This window comes from Amblyomma mixtum, chromosome 10, assembly GCF_055824585.1.
Source record: "Amblyomma mixtum isolate Tamu chromosome 10, ASM5582458v1, whole genome shotgun sequence".
Classification (NCBI taxonomy): domain Eukaryota; kingdom Metazoa; phylum Arthropoda; class Arachnida; order Ixodida; family Ixodidae; genus Amblyomma; species Amblyomma mixtum.
Window position 1 is genome coordinate 65,082,805 of NC_143021.1, and position 17,309 is coordinate 65,100,113.

General features: G+C 48.6%; 1 protein-coding gene across 2 annotated transcripts in view; it reads left to right on the top strand.

The window, feature by feature from the left end:
• LOC149325978 (solute carrier family 22 member 6-A-like) overlaps positions 1–17,309 on the top strand; it is a 131,503-nt gene that overhangs the window by 67,991 nt on the left and 46,203 nt on the right. For both annotated transcript variants that reach the window (XM_089562356.1, XM_089562355.1), the window contains exons 6-7: positions 6,078–6,246; positions 14,244–14,477. In XM_089562356.1, coding sequence (XP_089418482.1) covers positions 6,078–6,246; positions 14,244–14,477 — 403 coding nt within the window. The remainder of the gene's footprint in view (positions 1–6,077; positions 6,247–14,243; positions 14,478–17,309) is intronic.

Here is a 17,309-nt window from a genome sequence, read left to right on the forward strand (position 1 = left end):
ACGCGGGTCCGGGGCTTGATGACGACGACGTAGTCGTCTGGAGCAGGCTTGGGTATAACAGGCGGTTTCCACTTCGTGAGCAGTCGCCGACTGCGGCCCGACGCGTGCGGGGCGGGTGACTGCTGGTTTCCGGCGTGAACGCCGGCCGCGTCTACGGACGCCGGCTTTAAGGCTTGGTCTTGCGCTCGGCGCCGCACTGCGGCGTTCAACGCGGCGCTGCGAAATCTTGCCGAATCTGGGCCTCCGGTTGCCGCTGGGGTAACCGTTGCCGAAACTGGGCCTTCGGTTGCCGCTGGGTTAACCGTTGTCCAGTGCATGTTTTCGGGGTCGTAGCCTCGGCAGGAGATTTGCGGAGCAGCCATACTGGCGTCAGTGGCCAGAGGCCCCGATGTGCCGGTTACCGGTTAGGCCGTTAGGCCTAGCCGCGCCACCGGCCCGATCGGGCCATGTGTTGCCCGAAAAAGGGGTTTAACCGGGCCCACCTTGGAAAAACTGGTGTCCAGATGTTCCCGACAGCTTTCGGTGCACGTTGGGGTTGAACTTGCTAGGGTCAGGCGGAAACTTCCGCTGCTCCGGCTGAAAATCAGCGGAGCCGACGAACAGCACGTCTGACTCCCCGTGCGAACGCGCGCGTCCTCCAAGCATAGGGAGCCCGCGAGGTTAGGGCGGTATGCCGTGATCCGTGCTACACCCGCACTGCCCTGCTGCGTAAGATTTTCAATGAGCGGCGAATACTCAGAGGAGTTGAACTGGTTTTGTAATAGTGCCGTCGCGCCCCCAAGGGCATATTCATGGATGAGGCAGTTGCTGAGAATGTTATGGCTTGATCCTAAAAACAGAAGGTTATACTTGTAATTAAGTCTTGTGACTCTAGGGTTCAAAGAATAATCGGGATAAAGAAACCTTGAAGTGGGATTCTGGAGAAAAGGCGCTTTTCGTGGTTAAAAAATTCAAGGGTCTGAGGCTGCAGTGAGATTTTAGTTTAGGACGACCGGCTACTGGCGTTCCTAGCGTTTTTCCTCGCGTAAGAAGTCTTGCAATGTAATCATTTCACGAAGTTCAGCTCGCCAAGGAGCGTTTTTTTTTTCTCATATTAAAGAATTTCACACCCACGCCGTCGAGAGTAGAGATAAGCGTGAAATGCACAACAGGAAAAACGTGCTGTATTCTAGCACAACTCATAGACGCTTACAACCCCACACCAGTCTTGGGCAGCGTCCCTTATCAGCCACTTTTCATTCTTTAGGTTTTCTTCACCACTGACAGCGGGCCCGGATTTGTTTACCGCTTTTTGTTTATGGCGACCAGGTTTGATGCCAGCACAGAACGCTCTGACACTCGCCTCGACCAAACGGACTCTGAAAATCTGAACAAGCGCATTTTTTAACGGGAAGTTTTTATGAACAATACTTTTTTCCTACTGTAACAAATTATTCACTATAACAATCAATATTTCCGCAAATATTCCATCGGCAGACTTGCATTTTTTTGCTCTAAACGTTTTTGTTATGGTCAAAAACGTTCCCCACTCGTTTTTTACTCCGTGTGGGCGATATATTAATTTTAAAAGAAAGATTTTGCTACGATTGGACGAAAGAAGCATTATCTTCAATTTTGCGTAGAGTACCGAACAATATTCCACAGTTACGTGATAATTAAAAATGATATCAAAGAATCCTGTACATGTGCTGCGTCCACCGACTACCACGTCGAAGAACGACCGATTAGATACTGGCCGTGCCGATGGTTGGCGCCACCGCACCTCTGTTCTAGGGTACACTGCGTAATGACGACAACTCACGCGGCGCTGCCACTTCGCTTATCAGTGGGCCGAACTGCTAGTCGCTCTAAATCCAAAACAGTCTCAAAAACTTTCATTTGCCTCGTTCCTATTGGTCGGTCGTGACCGGCGGCCATATTGATTTTTTGCGTCATCGTCTGATGTCATAAGCGTGCCAGAAGTGTTCACGTTCCTCGCCTAATTATGCGAGCAGATTGAGAGTATTTTTTGAGAGCGAAAAAAGTGGTCTCCAACCATTCGAGTGCGAAAATGGCGGCTGTTTACATCGCCGTATACGCGGGTCGGATGGCCGGACAAGAGTGTACGGGGGTGCGTGACGGTTTTGACGTGCGGGACGAGTTGTTTCGACGCTTCGACTTAGGAAGGAGACTGCACAATGGCTGTGAGACGAACTCGCCGTTGAATTGGGAGGTGTGCGGGTGAGTGCACTGTCAGTGGAGCGGCAAGTACTGTGCGCGCTGCGGTTCTTCGCCGCCGGTGGGTTTCAAGGCACCGTAGGAAATGAACCAAATGTCGGCGTAGCACAACCGACTGTGAGCTGTTTGCGGCGGATGGCGGAGTTCACTGTCACCGCTAAGTCGCAGAAGGTGTGCGCTTTCCGGCGAGACCCCAAGACAAGGCGGCGGCGAAGGTGGGCTTCCTTCGTTTAATCGTTCGCCACCGCAGTATTCCCGGCGGCGTCGGATGTGTCGATGGCACACACATCGCCATCAAGTGAACATCCGAACGGAACGGCAACAACAACGGAAACATCAAGTGCTTAACCCGATGCGGGCGGCCTCACTTGGTTACGAGGCAGAAGAGTGATTGTTGCCGCAGTGATCGGGCGTGCCGGCTGTCATTTCCGGCACTAAGATTGCCAGCTTCGAGCAGCTGCACCGGTCTGCCCCCGTATGTCGGCATTTGCTGCAGTATGATGATTCATAGTCGCCTGGTATGTTCTGAACAGAAAAGTTGGAGGCTTATCAAGGTTAAGCCCAGTGGATGCGAAGCAGCCTTCGTTTTGCATTCTTATTTTAACGTCCTTAGCGTTTGGAGACATCTTGACCGCATACACGCCCGGCGCAAAGACGCTGGCGCGCTTGCGGGCACAGAGACTGACGCGACGGCGGGCGCGCGCCGCTTCATCCCTGGCGTGACGTCACATATCACGTGATGCAGCGATGGTGGCGCCGCCGCCGCGTCGCGCGCGACGGCGCGAACCGAGGCGTGGAGGCCTCCGCCGGGCGACGTCCGATGGCGCGATATGAGGCCCCATCTGCAGCCGGTGTGACGTCATCACGTGACGTCACATCATGTGATCTCACTTCAAGGTCAATGGTGGCCACCGCCGGGCGTCGCGCGAAGGCCCGAAACCTACGTTAATATGCTTCGCATAAAAAAATATCTGCCTCTCCCGTAGCCGAGAGTAGAGTAAGCATGAAATGTTTACGGGCATAACACATTGGTTGTAGATGGTACTAGTCAAATCTTGAAATGGGTCTAGTGTTCAACACACCACGCCACGCATACTGTGCAGTGGTCCATGCGGACGCAATCGTTTCCTGTGAGATTCAGGGGAATCTCTTCGACCCTGCCTCGTCAGCTGTCTCCGGTTTCTTTCAGGCTTCATTGCTCGGCTTAAGCAGCTGTGACGGTGGCAGCACTGAAATGCAGTACAATGCAGAAGCGTACGCGGACGCGACGAGACGCAGGCCTGACAAGAATGTATATGCAGCGCGTTCGAATACTCCGCGAGCGTGTATACATCTTGGTGGAAAAAACAGCGCAAACTAAGACAGAAAACACAGAACAAGAGGGGAGACACTATACAAGCGCTGTAGTGTCTGTAGTGGCTGTAGGCGTGTATACATCTGCCTGCCAAAGGGGGAAACGTCATGGGCTGAAGGCCTAGCGGCCGGTCTTTTACATGCATGAGTGTGGGACCGTGGCGCCATCCTTGGGGACGACGCGGAAGCAGTTTTTCCGCCCAAAGCCTTTCTCGCCCTGGAGCTCCCCTCTTGCTCTAAGCGGCCCTGTCTCTTAGAGAGTCTCGTTAAATCTCGTACGGTGCCCGGATGCTCTCGTTTAAGCTCCCGGATGTGTGGAATTCAGTGCCCGGATGTGTGGAATTCAGTGCCCGGATGAGTGGAATTCAGTGCCCGGATGTTGGCTCTCGGTCTCGGCGTGACTTCACCACACTGCCGACAACGGGAACTAAAAGCACTTCATGCATAAAAATAGATCCACGCATCGCCCCTAGAGCACATTTTCCATCGATAGCAGGTGCCGACCGAGAATACAGGCTAGGCGGGTTCACACTGGCGAGTCGCGGAGGTCGCGCGACCAGTTTAATCGATTTGCTACGCTCCCTCCCTGCTTTACAAGTGCTTCGGAAACCGCAACTCACTGACCGAAATCGGTCGCCCGAAGTTTGCGACTCGCCAGTGTGAACTCGTCTTAAAATTGCATTCGTCCATTTTCTTGCCGAGCGCTTCTTGCAAACTGATCTCAGCAGACCCGTAGCAATCACTGCCTTCAAAGAGATTTTTCCGCACACTTAAGACATCCTCTCCGTACCTTGATTCTAGAAAAAAAAAGCTTTTAAAAAAGCTTGCTTAAAGCTTGCTTTTAAAAAAAGCAAGACAGCCGTGGAATCAGTTTCTTTTTTTCTTGCTGCAATGTTTACGATGGATGAATATGTACGTGGGTGCATAAGGGCCGTTTCACATGCTGGGACTAGAACGAAAATAGGCGGCCAAGTTGGTGGCGCGGCAGCGAGATTTTCACTCAGCGCTTTCACATGCAACGAGTACCCAGTGAATTCGGTCTGAGGGACACGCAAGGTTGCTCGATGTTCGCATAGGCAACCCACAATTAAACGCGACAGAAACGCTGCACGGAGTGTGTTGATGATGTTATGAACAGCGTGTTTTTAGATGCAAGGCAATATTTCGTATGTTTTGATTAGAATAAACAGTTTTGCTTGCGCTGCGGCAAGAGCTCCCACGTGACCCCACGTCACGCGCCGTCTCGGCGCTGCCCATTGGTCAGTCGCAGTGCGAACACACCGACGCTGCGACTGAATTCCAACCGGACGGAGCTCGGTCGCAGGCCGTCTGCGGCTAGACCGACGGCCCTCCCCAGTCGCAGACCGACAGAATTCGCAGCGTCGCAGGCGAGAATCGCATGCATGTGAACGGCCCTAAGGCTCAATCCTTTGAATCGGTCGGCAGCTCACGCCCCTTAGCCGACGCTTTTCCTGCGTCAGCGCACCCTGGCGGCAGCCAGACTGAAGAGGAAACTTAATTGCAAAACTGACGACGATGTTGTTGAGTTTGAAACATAGTTTGTTAGCAAAATGAAACATTGTTCATTTTATTCACAGCTTGTTTACAGCAAAAGGTTAGCCTACGGTCCCTTACCGTGCAAATAAATGCTTCCGGGGCGGAGCCCTGCCATTAGCCGCCGCAACCTTGCTGCTGATTGGTTGATTCCGCGGTGAGCGTCATTTTGACGTCACGCTCTCAAAATTGAGAGCGATATTGCGAGCGACTCGTAATTCGGCCTCAGGACTGCGCGTGCACCTGTCGGTTTGCAGGGCAGGACTTGGGGCTTCGTCGCGCCGTGCGACGGCTTTGCCCACCACGGAACCAAGTAGATTGTGTTGACGAATGCGCTGCTCCGGCGGCAGCGCTGCACGTAGGGACCAGAGGATGAACTGAAAGTTTCGAAAAAGTTCGTTCACGTTCGCCTCCGTGTTCTCCCTCTGTCGTGGCGCGAAGGTGGCGCGAGGCGCAAAAGCATTTCATGCTTAAATCTACCGTGGCTGGCATGCAAATGTACAAACCTCCAATTTTTGCGATAGTGTTACAAATTCCACGTAGAAAAAATCTCTCCGTACAAAGCAAGAACGCTGAAACATGCTACTCCCAACTGCGCAGCAAAACGGCTGGTGTGTACTAAGCAGAACAGCCAACCAGAGGACTCTTGGTCGAGCAGGAGGATTTGTGCGCGCGCTCTTCGCTCGCTTCCGACTCTCGCCGAATATTATTGAAAGCATGTACGCCACCTTCGTTTCACCTAAGCTTAACGTGCTATCCTTGTCCTCAATTTACATCAATGCCCTGGATTTTGGAAGAGCTTTTATACGATAAGGAAGTACCGTCCCAGTGCATAAGGGTGCACGTTGGTCAGGTTTCATTTTGTATGTCGACCTCAAAAGTCAGCCAGGAGGACAAACTCTCAAACATGGCTCCCAATGGTTTTGCTTTTCTTTCCTTCCTGCACGCTGCAGTCACCGAGATCGTGGAGCCCCGGCACCGCACCTTGCTCAACATTGGCTTCTCGCTGGGCTTCACCGCGCCAACGCTCGTGCTGCCCGGCGTCGCGTACCTTGTGGGAAGCTGGAAGCACCTGCAGCTGGTCGCCGGCCTCAGTGGGCTGCTCCTGGTGCCCTTCATCTTGTGAGTCGCGGGCTGATATCGCTGTCAAGGAGCTTAAATTTGAAAGCCTAATGTCGCTCACGATTGTTAGCACTCTGCAGCCACAGAACCAGGTCGCATGCCCGCCACATGCTTGACGAGGCTTTACTTCGGAGCAATAGCGCAAACAGGGCAAGGGACCAAGAACGAGTAGACACACACAGCGCTAACTTCCAACAACTTTATTAGAAACAAACGCACAGGTATTTATACACGCATTTTTGCCGTGTCATCCCAAAGCATGCGCAAATTCACTGCGAGCGTAGGTAAGCAATTATTTTTCTGAGAGTCTGACAGAAGGAGTGCTTACACAGGCACTTCCTAATCTGGCTATCTTTTCAGCTTCAATTGTAAAGATAGCCAGATTGAACCAGAAAAGATAGCCAGATTAGGAAGTGCCTGTGTAAGCACTCCTTCTATCAGACTCTCAGAAAAAGTAATTGCTTACCTATGCTCGCAGTGAATTTGTGCATGCTTTGGGGTGACACGGCAAAAATGCATGTATAAGATCTTGTGCTTTTGTTTCTAATAAACTTGTTGGATGTTAGCGCTGTGTGTGTCTACTCGTTCTTGGTCCCTTGTCCTGTTCACGCTATTGCTTCGAAGTATGAACCAACAAGCCCGAATTTCAACGTTGTTAAGGCTTTACTTGTTCCCGCGTAAGCATTCTTGCGATCAGCTCGCTGGGCGTTCCATTTCTCGTTTACCTTTTTTTTATTTATGTACCCTCAGGGGCGCTCGCATTAGACAGGGGAGTGGTTGCAGACATAGACCGAAAAAAAAAATGGAATGGGGCTATTCTTATGAAAACAGTTTCTTCGTTAAACCTGTCAGTAAGGGAAGACAGGCGATTAAAAATTATTGTTTTAAATTGCTTGGAAACACGGGTAAAAACAATGTTTCATTTTTTCTTACCTTTTGATGAATAGAACTGTTACGTTTGCTATCGGCAAGCACATAATGAAATGTAGGTGATGCTAGCTGCTAGTATATCAGTGACGTAGTTTCCAGGTTTTGTCTCAGTATGCCCCGCATAAGGGACTGTGATGTTGCAGATGGTCAAAAATGTGGCTACAGCTTCAATATGCGAGACTAGCACTAAAAATATTGCTTCGCTATTTTGGCCATTCATACATCATACGCCAGGGCTGCTGGTAGTAACCTCATCAACTGAGAGCAAAAAGTTGTTAAAGGCATCAGTCAGCTGAGCTTCCTATGATTCAATTCTGGCTTTTATAAGTTTAGTTACTGCTCCTCATGCCGTACGAATTTCAGCTTATGAGTCTTCTAAACGTTTTCTGTGCCTCGTATGTTGAGTTAAAGAGGTTAAAATATTGCTTTTAGCAACACAATTGTGTTTGGCGACTATGTTTCTGTATTCTTGAATGGCTTGAAGCCAACATGAAACGCCCCGCCGCGGTGGCTCAGTAGTTAAGGCGCTCGGCTGCTGACCCGGAAGACGCGGGTTCGATCCCGGCCGCGGCGGCTGAATTTCGATGAAGGCGAAATTCTAGAGGCCCGTGTACTGTGCGATGTCAGTGCACGGTAAAGAACCCCAGGTGGTCGAAATTTCCGGAGCCCTTCACTACGGCGTCTCTCATAGCCTGAGTTGCTTTGGGACGTTAAAGCCCAATAAACCAAAACCAACCAACATGAAACTTCTTTTTCTTATGAGTGTCTTCTACCAATGGCATTGTTTTTTTTTTCATGAGTTTGAGCGATCCTTTATTTATCCGGAGTTGCCAACTTCCTTTATATGTTTGAAATATTTTGACAGGAAAACGCGCCAATTCTGTTTGTCTATAAATGTCTCATATTCCATGTCCGCGTCGCTTGCTGCCAACAAACACATCGTTCCAGTTGACTGCGCTTATGCACTAAATGTTGGTAGCATTCTAGGATTGATGAGTCGGAAAAAAATGCTGAACGCCGCCTATTCGTTGTGTTAATGACCTGGCTGCTAAATATAGGGAAGTCGTCGCTAACATAACCGTCGGGTTGGCTGACTGGTTATGGCGCTCAGCTCCTGACCCGAATGTCGCGGGTTGCTGCTGACACGAAAGACGACGCCCCTAACACCCTGAGCTGCTTTTGGACGTTAAACCCCCCAAAAAAAACGGAACCGTCGCTAACGCCATTCGTTAAAGCACCAGCTTTTACAAGAGATGGATCAGAGTCGGATATGAACCGATCTAAAGAAGGCGTTGATTTCGGAGTCATTCGCGCGGGTGATGTTGTAACGCTCTGAAAAGAATGAGTGTCTGAAAGCGCTCCTATTTCATACTCTGCACTGCCATCATCTAGCATACTGATGTTCAAGTTATAGCCTAGAGTTAAACGTATTTTCTGGAACTGAGAAATTGTAAAAAAAAAAGTAATAATCGAAAAATAACGAACGGACCATGATTGAAGGCGGGCAATAACCGCACAGAATACTGAAGCATCACGTCTAACAACAAGCATTTCATAAAAAGGGGTAATGCAGCAGAAATGCACACTTGAGTTCCATGACTACAGCGCAACGAACGGGACAAGAAGAAGGACACAGGCAGAGACACAACATAGCGCTGTGTTGTGTCTCTGCCTGTGTCCTTCTTGTCCCGTTCGTTGCGCTGTAGTCAGGGAATATCGCAACCAACTCGCCCAGCAACTTACCTTGGCACACTTGAGACCGTCACCCTTTTTGCCACTGCGGTTCTACAATTTGTGCATCGGAAATGCACACATCCTCTTCTGAGGCAAGCCATGACCAGCTTCTTTTGCGTAATATAAGAGTATTGAATACTTTTCTGCTGGTCATATAATTCATCATGGGGGGTACAGCGCGAGCGTTCGAAGGCGAAAATTTTCTGACGACATAACACGAATGAGTCTATATAAAATTACAAATCATTGTCTCCCAAGCGAACAGGTATTCGAAATATATTCGTTATAAAAAAAAACACGCATGCGCCAAGTGCCATTTATTATCACCCCACTCCGTGTTACAAAGCTCCCACAACCTATAAACAAAAAATTCCACACTCCTCAGTCTTCCGCCATGGCGAGAAGTGAGAGCTGTACGTGTGCTATTTTCACATGTTAGCACTGTTGCACAGTTATTCTTGAGAACCACACTGCACTTAGGCGAATTTGCTGTTTACGCAGTAGAGTCGCATTATTTATTTATGCAATGCCGAGGCACGCCGCGTGCATATCTATGTGCCCTTTCGCAATTCGGCAAAAAAAGAAAAGGTCATGCACAGACAATTGCCGGGTTCACAGCGCGAACGTCATAATGAAAGAAACGAGCAGAAAACGAAGCACACAGACGCTCCCTGCTTTGTGCTAGCCATTGCTTATATCAGCTGGGCTGCAGACGCTCGAGCATGGGATAGGCACACTTTCTCCTGCGTCCTGATAAGGCGAAGGATCTAGACAGCATTCTTCGTGTTGATGGCGCGTCAACGGTCGAGAGGTCAATCCCGACTGGGCGGCCTTTGACTACCAGCCGGAGCAGTCAGGACAGCCCTGTATTCTTAGCGGTAAAAGCGAGTTTCACCTGCTCTCCCGCTGCTACATACGGCAGCTTGGACGTCACGAATCATATCACTCACGCCAAAGTTGTTTTAGTGGACGCGGACGTTCGGAGAGCCGAAACAAACAACGACCGTTTCCTGCCGTCGCGTGGCCCATTGGAGCACTCCGCGCCGTTCGCAGTCAGGCGGCGTGGTGGACAACGACGCATTTCCGTGCGTTATTATGCAGCCAAACCGGTAGCGCGGTGCGCAGCACATGTTCTGCATGCGTCGTCGGTATCCCACACAGCAATTCACACGCACTGCACAGATTTAACTGAAGAATTTCCGTGTCAATTCGTCATGATGTCAGCGCGTTACACTACAGCCATCAACAGGCGCCTTCCCCGCTGGCCTCGACGCTGACAGAGCACGAAGCTTTACACGGAAGCTCCGTGGCCAGAAAGCTGTTGGAGGCATTATTATATACACTGATCAGTCTTTTGTTCATAATGAGTCCTTTTAATGCAGATAGGATGTTCTTATTTCTTGCAGCCAGCGTGATATATAAGGTCGAAGGGCTGCCTTTTTTTTGTGGAGAGTTTCTTTTCTGCTGTTTGCTTTAAGTACACTTTCTGTGTATTATGGGTTCTGTGGTGGGGCTAATATTTTTTTTTTACACTCTCTTATTTCTGAGTCGGAATCAAACAATGAGATAAGAAGTGCTAAAAACTATAAAGTGGTTGCTGGGGACCATTTATTGATGTATTACTTTATTTGTATTCTACTGAGTGCCTCCTGCTAACTATTGTATAACGTTTTTCTTCTGTCGTTTTTTTTTGTTCTTTTGTGTTTTTTTTTCGCGCTGTTCTCTAACTTCTATGTACTGCCCCACTCACACAATGCTCCAATGTAAAGGAGCCTGTGAGTAACTTGAATAAATATAATCGAATACCAGTTGTCTTCCGTCACTCCAGTCCAATATTTTTCTTTATCTAAGAGAAGCTTCTTGTGTAACGTTGTGAGATGACTTGGATCGATGCTGTGAAAACGCAGGAATGTCAAGAAATGATCTGTGATGTCTATGTCAAGGATGTCTGCTTCTGGTGAAGATAATATATTAGTACAATAATCATCATTAAACATGTTACTATCAGCAGTTCCGCATCGAGTTGGAGCAGCGAAGGTTCACTCGAAGCCAAAGCTATGGAATGATCTCCTGTAGTTTATGCTCTGAATAGAAGTTTCATCGAGAAGGGAAATGTTCAGGTCACCTACTGTTACAACATTTGCGTTTTGCCGCCGCGGTGGCTCTGTGGTTATGGTGCTCGGCTGCTTGCCCGAAATACGCGGGTTCAATCCCGGCCGCGACAGTCGCATTTCGAGGGAGGCGGAAATGCTAGACGCCCTTGTATTGTGCGATGTCAGTGCACGTTAGAGAATTCAAGGTGGTGGACATTTCCGGAGCCCTTCACCACAGCGTCCCTCAGAGCCTGGGTTGCTTTGGAACGTTAAACCCCCATAGACCTAAATCAAACATTTTCGTTTTCAGATAACAGAACAATTAATTCATCTTGAAGTGCTGTACGTGTACATAACTCGAATAATGGCTATGACGGTGACCGGTAGATAGACGCAAATATAAATTTTTGCTATCGATAAACCTAATTCGAACCAGATGGATTCACAGTTATGTATGTTGAGCTCTAATTCCTTTTTTCTATCACATGTTAACTGGCTAGACTAGTATACGGCAGCTTCGCTGTGATTAGATAAGTCTGTGGGAGAATTCTGAAGCGTACGAAAGAAACCAGAAGGAATTTTTGTCATGGTCGCTCAACCACGTCTCTGAGAGGATTGGGGAGCGTGCAAAGTCTGTTGTAGTGTTTTCGAATGCTTCTTGCATTTAAGTGTATTGATGAATGAATTGTATTCGATTAGATGTTCTTGAGGTGAGTAGTTAAAAATAAGATCGACATCCTAAGAATAGCAAGGGTGGATCTTATTGAGATAGCTCCCTACACAATTTTTGATAGGTCAGACTCGTTAGCAATGCACAGTACTCTGTCGTCTTCCTTGCCTTAATCACTGAGTTGTCCGTGCAGAGGAACGTCCAGTTTTTCTGTTTCTTCAGTGCAGAGTTTTGGAGCATAATGCCTTGTTATCCGCAATCAGGGGATTGTCGACGTAAAAGGGACTCTCAATGGAGGCTTCTTTCTTCTTCGGCAGCCTTCGACACTGGCCGCAGAAGAACCGAAATCTGAGCGAGTTGGTGCATATTGAAGAAGTAAAAAACGGCGCATCGAGGATGGACAATACATAAGAAGGACAGCGCTTCTCCATCTTATTTCTTCTGTCTTGTCCGTCTTCGCTGCGCTGTTTTTATGCGCAGCATACTACTTTAGCTACCACTTCAGCCCTTCACCGTGGTTATGCGCCTCCAAATCACGTGATACATGACGTCACACCACGTGACACGACGACGTCACGACAGTAGAGAAACGGGGGTCCACCTCGCGCCGTCGCTGTGGTTGTGCGCCTCCAAATCACGTGATACATGACGTCACACCACGTGACACGATGACGTCACGGCAGTGGAGAAACGGGGGCCCACCTCGCGCCGTCGCTGTGGTTGAGCGCCTCCAAATCACGTGATGCATGACGTCACACCACGTGACACGATGACGTCACGACAGTAGAGAAACGGGGGTCCACCTCGCGCCGTCGCTGTGGTTGTGCGCCTCCAAATCACGTGATACATGACGTCACACCACGTGACACGATGACGTCACGGCAGTGGAGAAACGGGGGCCCACCTCGCGCCGTCGCTGTGGTTGAGCGCCTCCAAATCACGTGATGCATGACGTCACACCACGTGACACGATGACGTCACGACAGTGGAGAAACGGGGGTCCACCTCGCGCCGTCGCTGTGGTTGTGCGCCTCCAAATTACGCGACACGATGATGCTTCGCATTCTCCAGGCTTAACCAAGTTAAGCCTCAGCCTTTTTTTACTTCTGACATGAGATGTCAGGTGGCCAGTGTCGAAGTAGGCATAAGGAGGAATGCGCGTTATAGCTGTGTCCATTGCAATGTCACTGCTGCCATTATGGCCGCTCGCCGAATCTTCCGCGCTTAAACAGGGAGCATCGCCGGTGTCGGCCTTGCCCGGTAGGGCCGCAGCGAAGCTACCTTGAAGGCTTTTGCTTATTGCTTATTGGTGTTTAACGTCCTAAAGCGACTCAGGCTGTGAGGTATGCCGTAGTGCAGGGCTCAGGAAATTTCCTGGGGTTCTTTAACGTGCACTGACATCGCACAGTACACGGGCCTCTGGAATTTCGCCTCCATCGAAATTCGGCAGCCGCGGCCGGGATCGAACCCGCGTCTTTCGGGTCAGCAGCCGAGCGCCGTAACCACTGAGCCACCTTGAAGGGATGGTGCAGCTCACATGATGGAGTTCTTGCACGTTCCTTGATGACAGGCGGCTTGTGCTGAAAGGTGCACAAGCAGAGAAAACTTATTAAAGCCGTGACCGCTGCACTCTCGGTGCTGCGAGTAATACCGCTCGCCGAAGCTTCTGCGGTGAACTACAGAGAGTCGGGTGTCTCCTTTGCCCACTAGGGTCTTAGCGTAGCTATCTTCATGCCACGATTTAGCTCATATGTTGGCGGTATTTTATGCACCTTGATGTTAGGCGGCTTGGAAGCTGCGCAAGGAGAAATCCGTGACAAAGGGGTGTCCACTGCACTCTCGCTGCTGCCGATGGTGAAAGAGCATGTGCCTCGACTTGGGACGTTCTAGGATCGGATCCAAGGGCTGCTGGGCAGTTACCGGTTTTCTAATGGTTGCAAGGCTTGCATAGGCCTGATGCCTGGCTTTTCGGGGTTGAAATGCTTGGGGAAGGGTCTGGCCAAACCGCTGCTTTGAGAGGCCGGTGATCCATTCCGCCTTCAAAGAAATGAATTCGCCTTGCGCGGTAAAAACATCTTTGGGGCTCTGTTTGAAAAGCCGGTTTGAGTAGTCGTCAAACTGCTACTACTACTGCCAGTGGTACTATTACGCTGTACTACTTCTACTGTTACTTGGAACTACTACTACCACTGATACTTTTGCTACTACTGGTAATACTACTACTGTACTATCAATTCTGGTTTGGTTTGTTTTTTTGTGGATTTAATGTCCCAAAGCAATTCAGGCCATGAGGGACGCCGTGGTGCAGGGTTCCGGAAATTTCGACCACCTGGGGTTCTTTAACGTGCACTGACATCGCACAGTACACGGGCCTCTAGAATTTCATCTGTATAAAAACTCGACCACCGCGGCCGTGATCGAACTCGCGTCTTCCGGGTGAGCAGCCGAGCGCCATCACCCCTCAGCCACTGCGGCGGCTGTGCTACCGCTTCTACTGTGGTACTACTGCTAGTACTAGTAGTATGTTACTGCTACGTACGAACGTGACCCGTGGCCGTATCGCGCGACAGCATCGTGCAAGAGTCTCCGCGGTGGCTGGTGTCCACCCACCGTGAGAAGGAGGCCCGCGCGGCAATCCTGAAAATATTGCGCATCAACGGCCGGCCGGCGCCGGACATGGAGTCCACCATGCGAGAGCTGATCGAAAAGTCCAAGGCCGACGCCCAGCTTGCTTCCACCAGTCCAGTGGAGATCTTGAGGCACAAGAGGCTCCTGCGTAACGCCATATGCCTCTTCATCGTCTGGTACGTATCAATAGTGCTTGTTTTTCTATATAATATGACTTTCGTAAAAGCGTAGTGTCCGATCAGTCTCATGGTAAGCTGATCAATATTCCTGTTTGTTCTTCAGGCGAATGCCGGGAGCGCTTTTGTCCTGTATCTTACACTTACAAGGCATCATCCGAGTAATCTGGTTCTCTTTACCTTTTAGTCTCTTCACTGAAGCTCTTATTCCAGAACAGGGCAAATACGGGCTGGTTGGTGCATGTTTTACGAATTGGAAAAACAGCGCAATCAAAGACGAGACACAAGAGAAGGACAAAACACCAGCGCTGGTGTTTTGTCCTTCTCTTGTGTCTCGTCTTTGATTGCGCTGTTTTTCCAATTCGTAAAGCTCTGATTAATCATATGGTCACATGATTTCGACAAAGCGGAAAACAATGAAGAAACAACAAATCCTGTTTTTCCTTTTTTTAAATGGTGCGACTTGTACTTAAACAACGGCTTTCCAGCCCTTGGCAGGAATTCCCAACAGATATGTTCCGTCTCAACTTTCAGGCTCAAATCTAAAAACTGCAGCCTGTTATCGACCGTGACCTCAGTGGTGAATTGCAGACCTTGAGCATTTTTTGTTCAAGTACTATAAGAACACCAGTCATGTGTCTAGAAAAGTTAGTTTTATTGAACAAGATTCCGAAGTAGTCAACGCAGCCGAAAATCCGTGACGCTATTCCAGACAAGTTTGCTTGAATGCGCCAATCTTCGAAGCATAAAAAATGTCACTTAACCCCGGCAAAGATTTATTCAAAGGTTTATTCAAAGGCCGCCTTCGGCTTGCTCTCCTGGCTATTAAGGACCCGTTCAGGGTTCGCAACTCTGAGAGTACTGCGAAATTCCTTCAGGATGATAATCCAGGCTCCTGTACTGTATTTAGTGTCGACGTGGTATATTTGTTTTACTCTCTCTCCCGCAATGAAAAGATTAGTGCCGTTGAAAAATGTATTACAGTAGACAATGACGAAGAAGAGTTTATAAGGGCTTGTGGCATATCCGTAGCTTGCTTTCTTGAACTACAGTCTTTCTACGTAAAGGATACGCTCCCTGAATGCCAACGTAAACATTTTAACCAAAGAGCGGGTGTTTGCATTGGTTCTAGGGTGGCGCCGGTGTTATGTGACATTTTTTTTATCCTTCGAAAATCTGAGAATTCAAACAAACTTGTTTGGATAGCGTCACGGATTTTCCGTCAAGTTCATAACTTTTTAACCTGTCGATGAAGCTAACTTTTCTAGATACATGACTGATGTTCTTATAGTATTTAAAGAAAATGCTCAAGGTCTGCAATTCACCACTGAGGTCACGGTCGATAACAGGCTGCAGATTTTAGATTTGAGCCTGAAAGTTCAGACGGGACATATCTGTTGGGAATTCCTGCAAAGGGCTTGCAAGCCGTTGTTTACCTATAAGTCGCATCATTAAAAAAAAGGAAAAGCCGGATTTGTTGTTTCTTCATTGTTTTCTGCTTTAGCGAAATCATGTGAGCATGTGATTAATAAGAGCTTCAATGAACAGGCTAAGAGGTAAAGAGAAGCAGGTTACTCGGATGATGCCGCTTTATTGTGCTGTAACAAGATAGCCAAGAAGATTGAGACTTCGGTGTCTGTGCCTGGGTCAGACAGAGTGAAACAAAGGAACGAGCTTGCAGTTCTCCAGTAGATCTTTCGCATAACCTGAAAAAAGTGGCAAAGAGGTATAAAATAGGGGTTGTCTTTTCTGCTCCTAAAAACTTATAATAGTGTGTGCAATGGTGGAAAGAAGGGCTGAAAAAGAAAATGAATCCCGAAGTGCCTGCGGGTTTAAACATAAAACAAATATTACGTGCTTAGCACGAACGGGGGTTTATTTACAGAGGGGATCGATAGAAGAAGTACGGTGACGAAGACTACGAGAGTCCTTCCGCCCTTTTTCTTCCTTTTTCTCTACCGGTCAGTCCTACCGTTCGTCTTCTTCCGTCGATGTTCTGTGGAAGCACGTAACAATATGTTCCACGCTCTGAAGGCGTTGTTTATAAAATTCTTCCTTCCTGCAGACAAGCGTACATTGGTTAGACGGATAATATTATTAACACCGCCTAACTGAGCATGCTAATGCCTTGGAGGCTAATAAATGTAGTAATCTAGTAGAACATTGCAGAGACTGCAAATCTCGCTTCCATACCATGAACTCCAGTGATGCATTGTACAGACACCCAACCCAATTAACCACAGAGATTATCGAAGGCTACCATATGAAGAAAAAAACAAGATTGCGCGTTAGCAAGCCGTCTGTATGCCTGCATGACAGTCAAGTTCTTTTCCTTGATTCCACGCAGCAACACGTGCGTTTGTTTTACTTGTTTGATTGATGGCCCTCTTTACGTTTCTTTTTCCTTGGAATAAACCTTCAGTTGTGAGCTAGCGCTGGTGCTGTTGTTTTGCTTTCTTTTCGTCCTCGTTTTTTGCGCTATTTTTCTGACGTTCGTGAATTACTCGGAGTAATTAACGAAATTAGTTACCTTTCTATCTAATAAATACTTTATTTAATAATTCGGTTATCCAAACATTCCATTCAATCATTAGCATTTATTTCAAATAAACATTACACTCCTTACTCCACGATCGACAGTTCATGAGGGCACGCCCTGTCCACACTTCCTGCCCACAGCCCGTAGGGACACATCCTGTCCAGGCCACTAGTGAGGCAAGAGATGCTTTCGCATTAAAAACGCCTAGGTCAAACGCCTAACACCGTCTCAAAGGGAACCACATGCAATATCTTATCTACAGACGCTGTCGGTTGCCGCAAATGGCGGGGCTG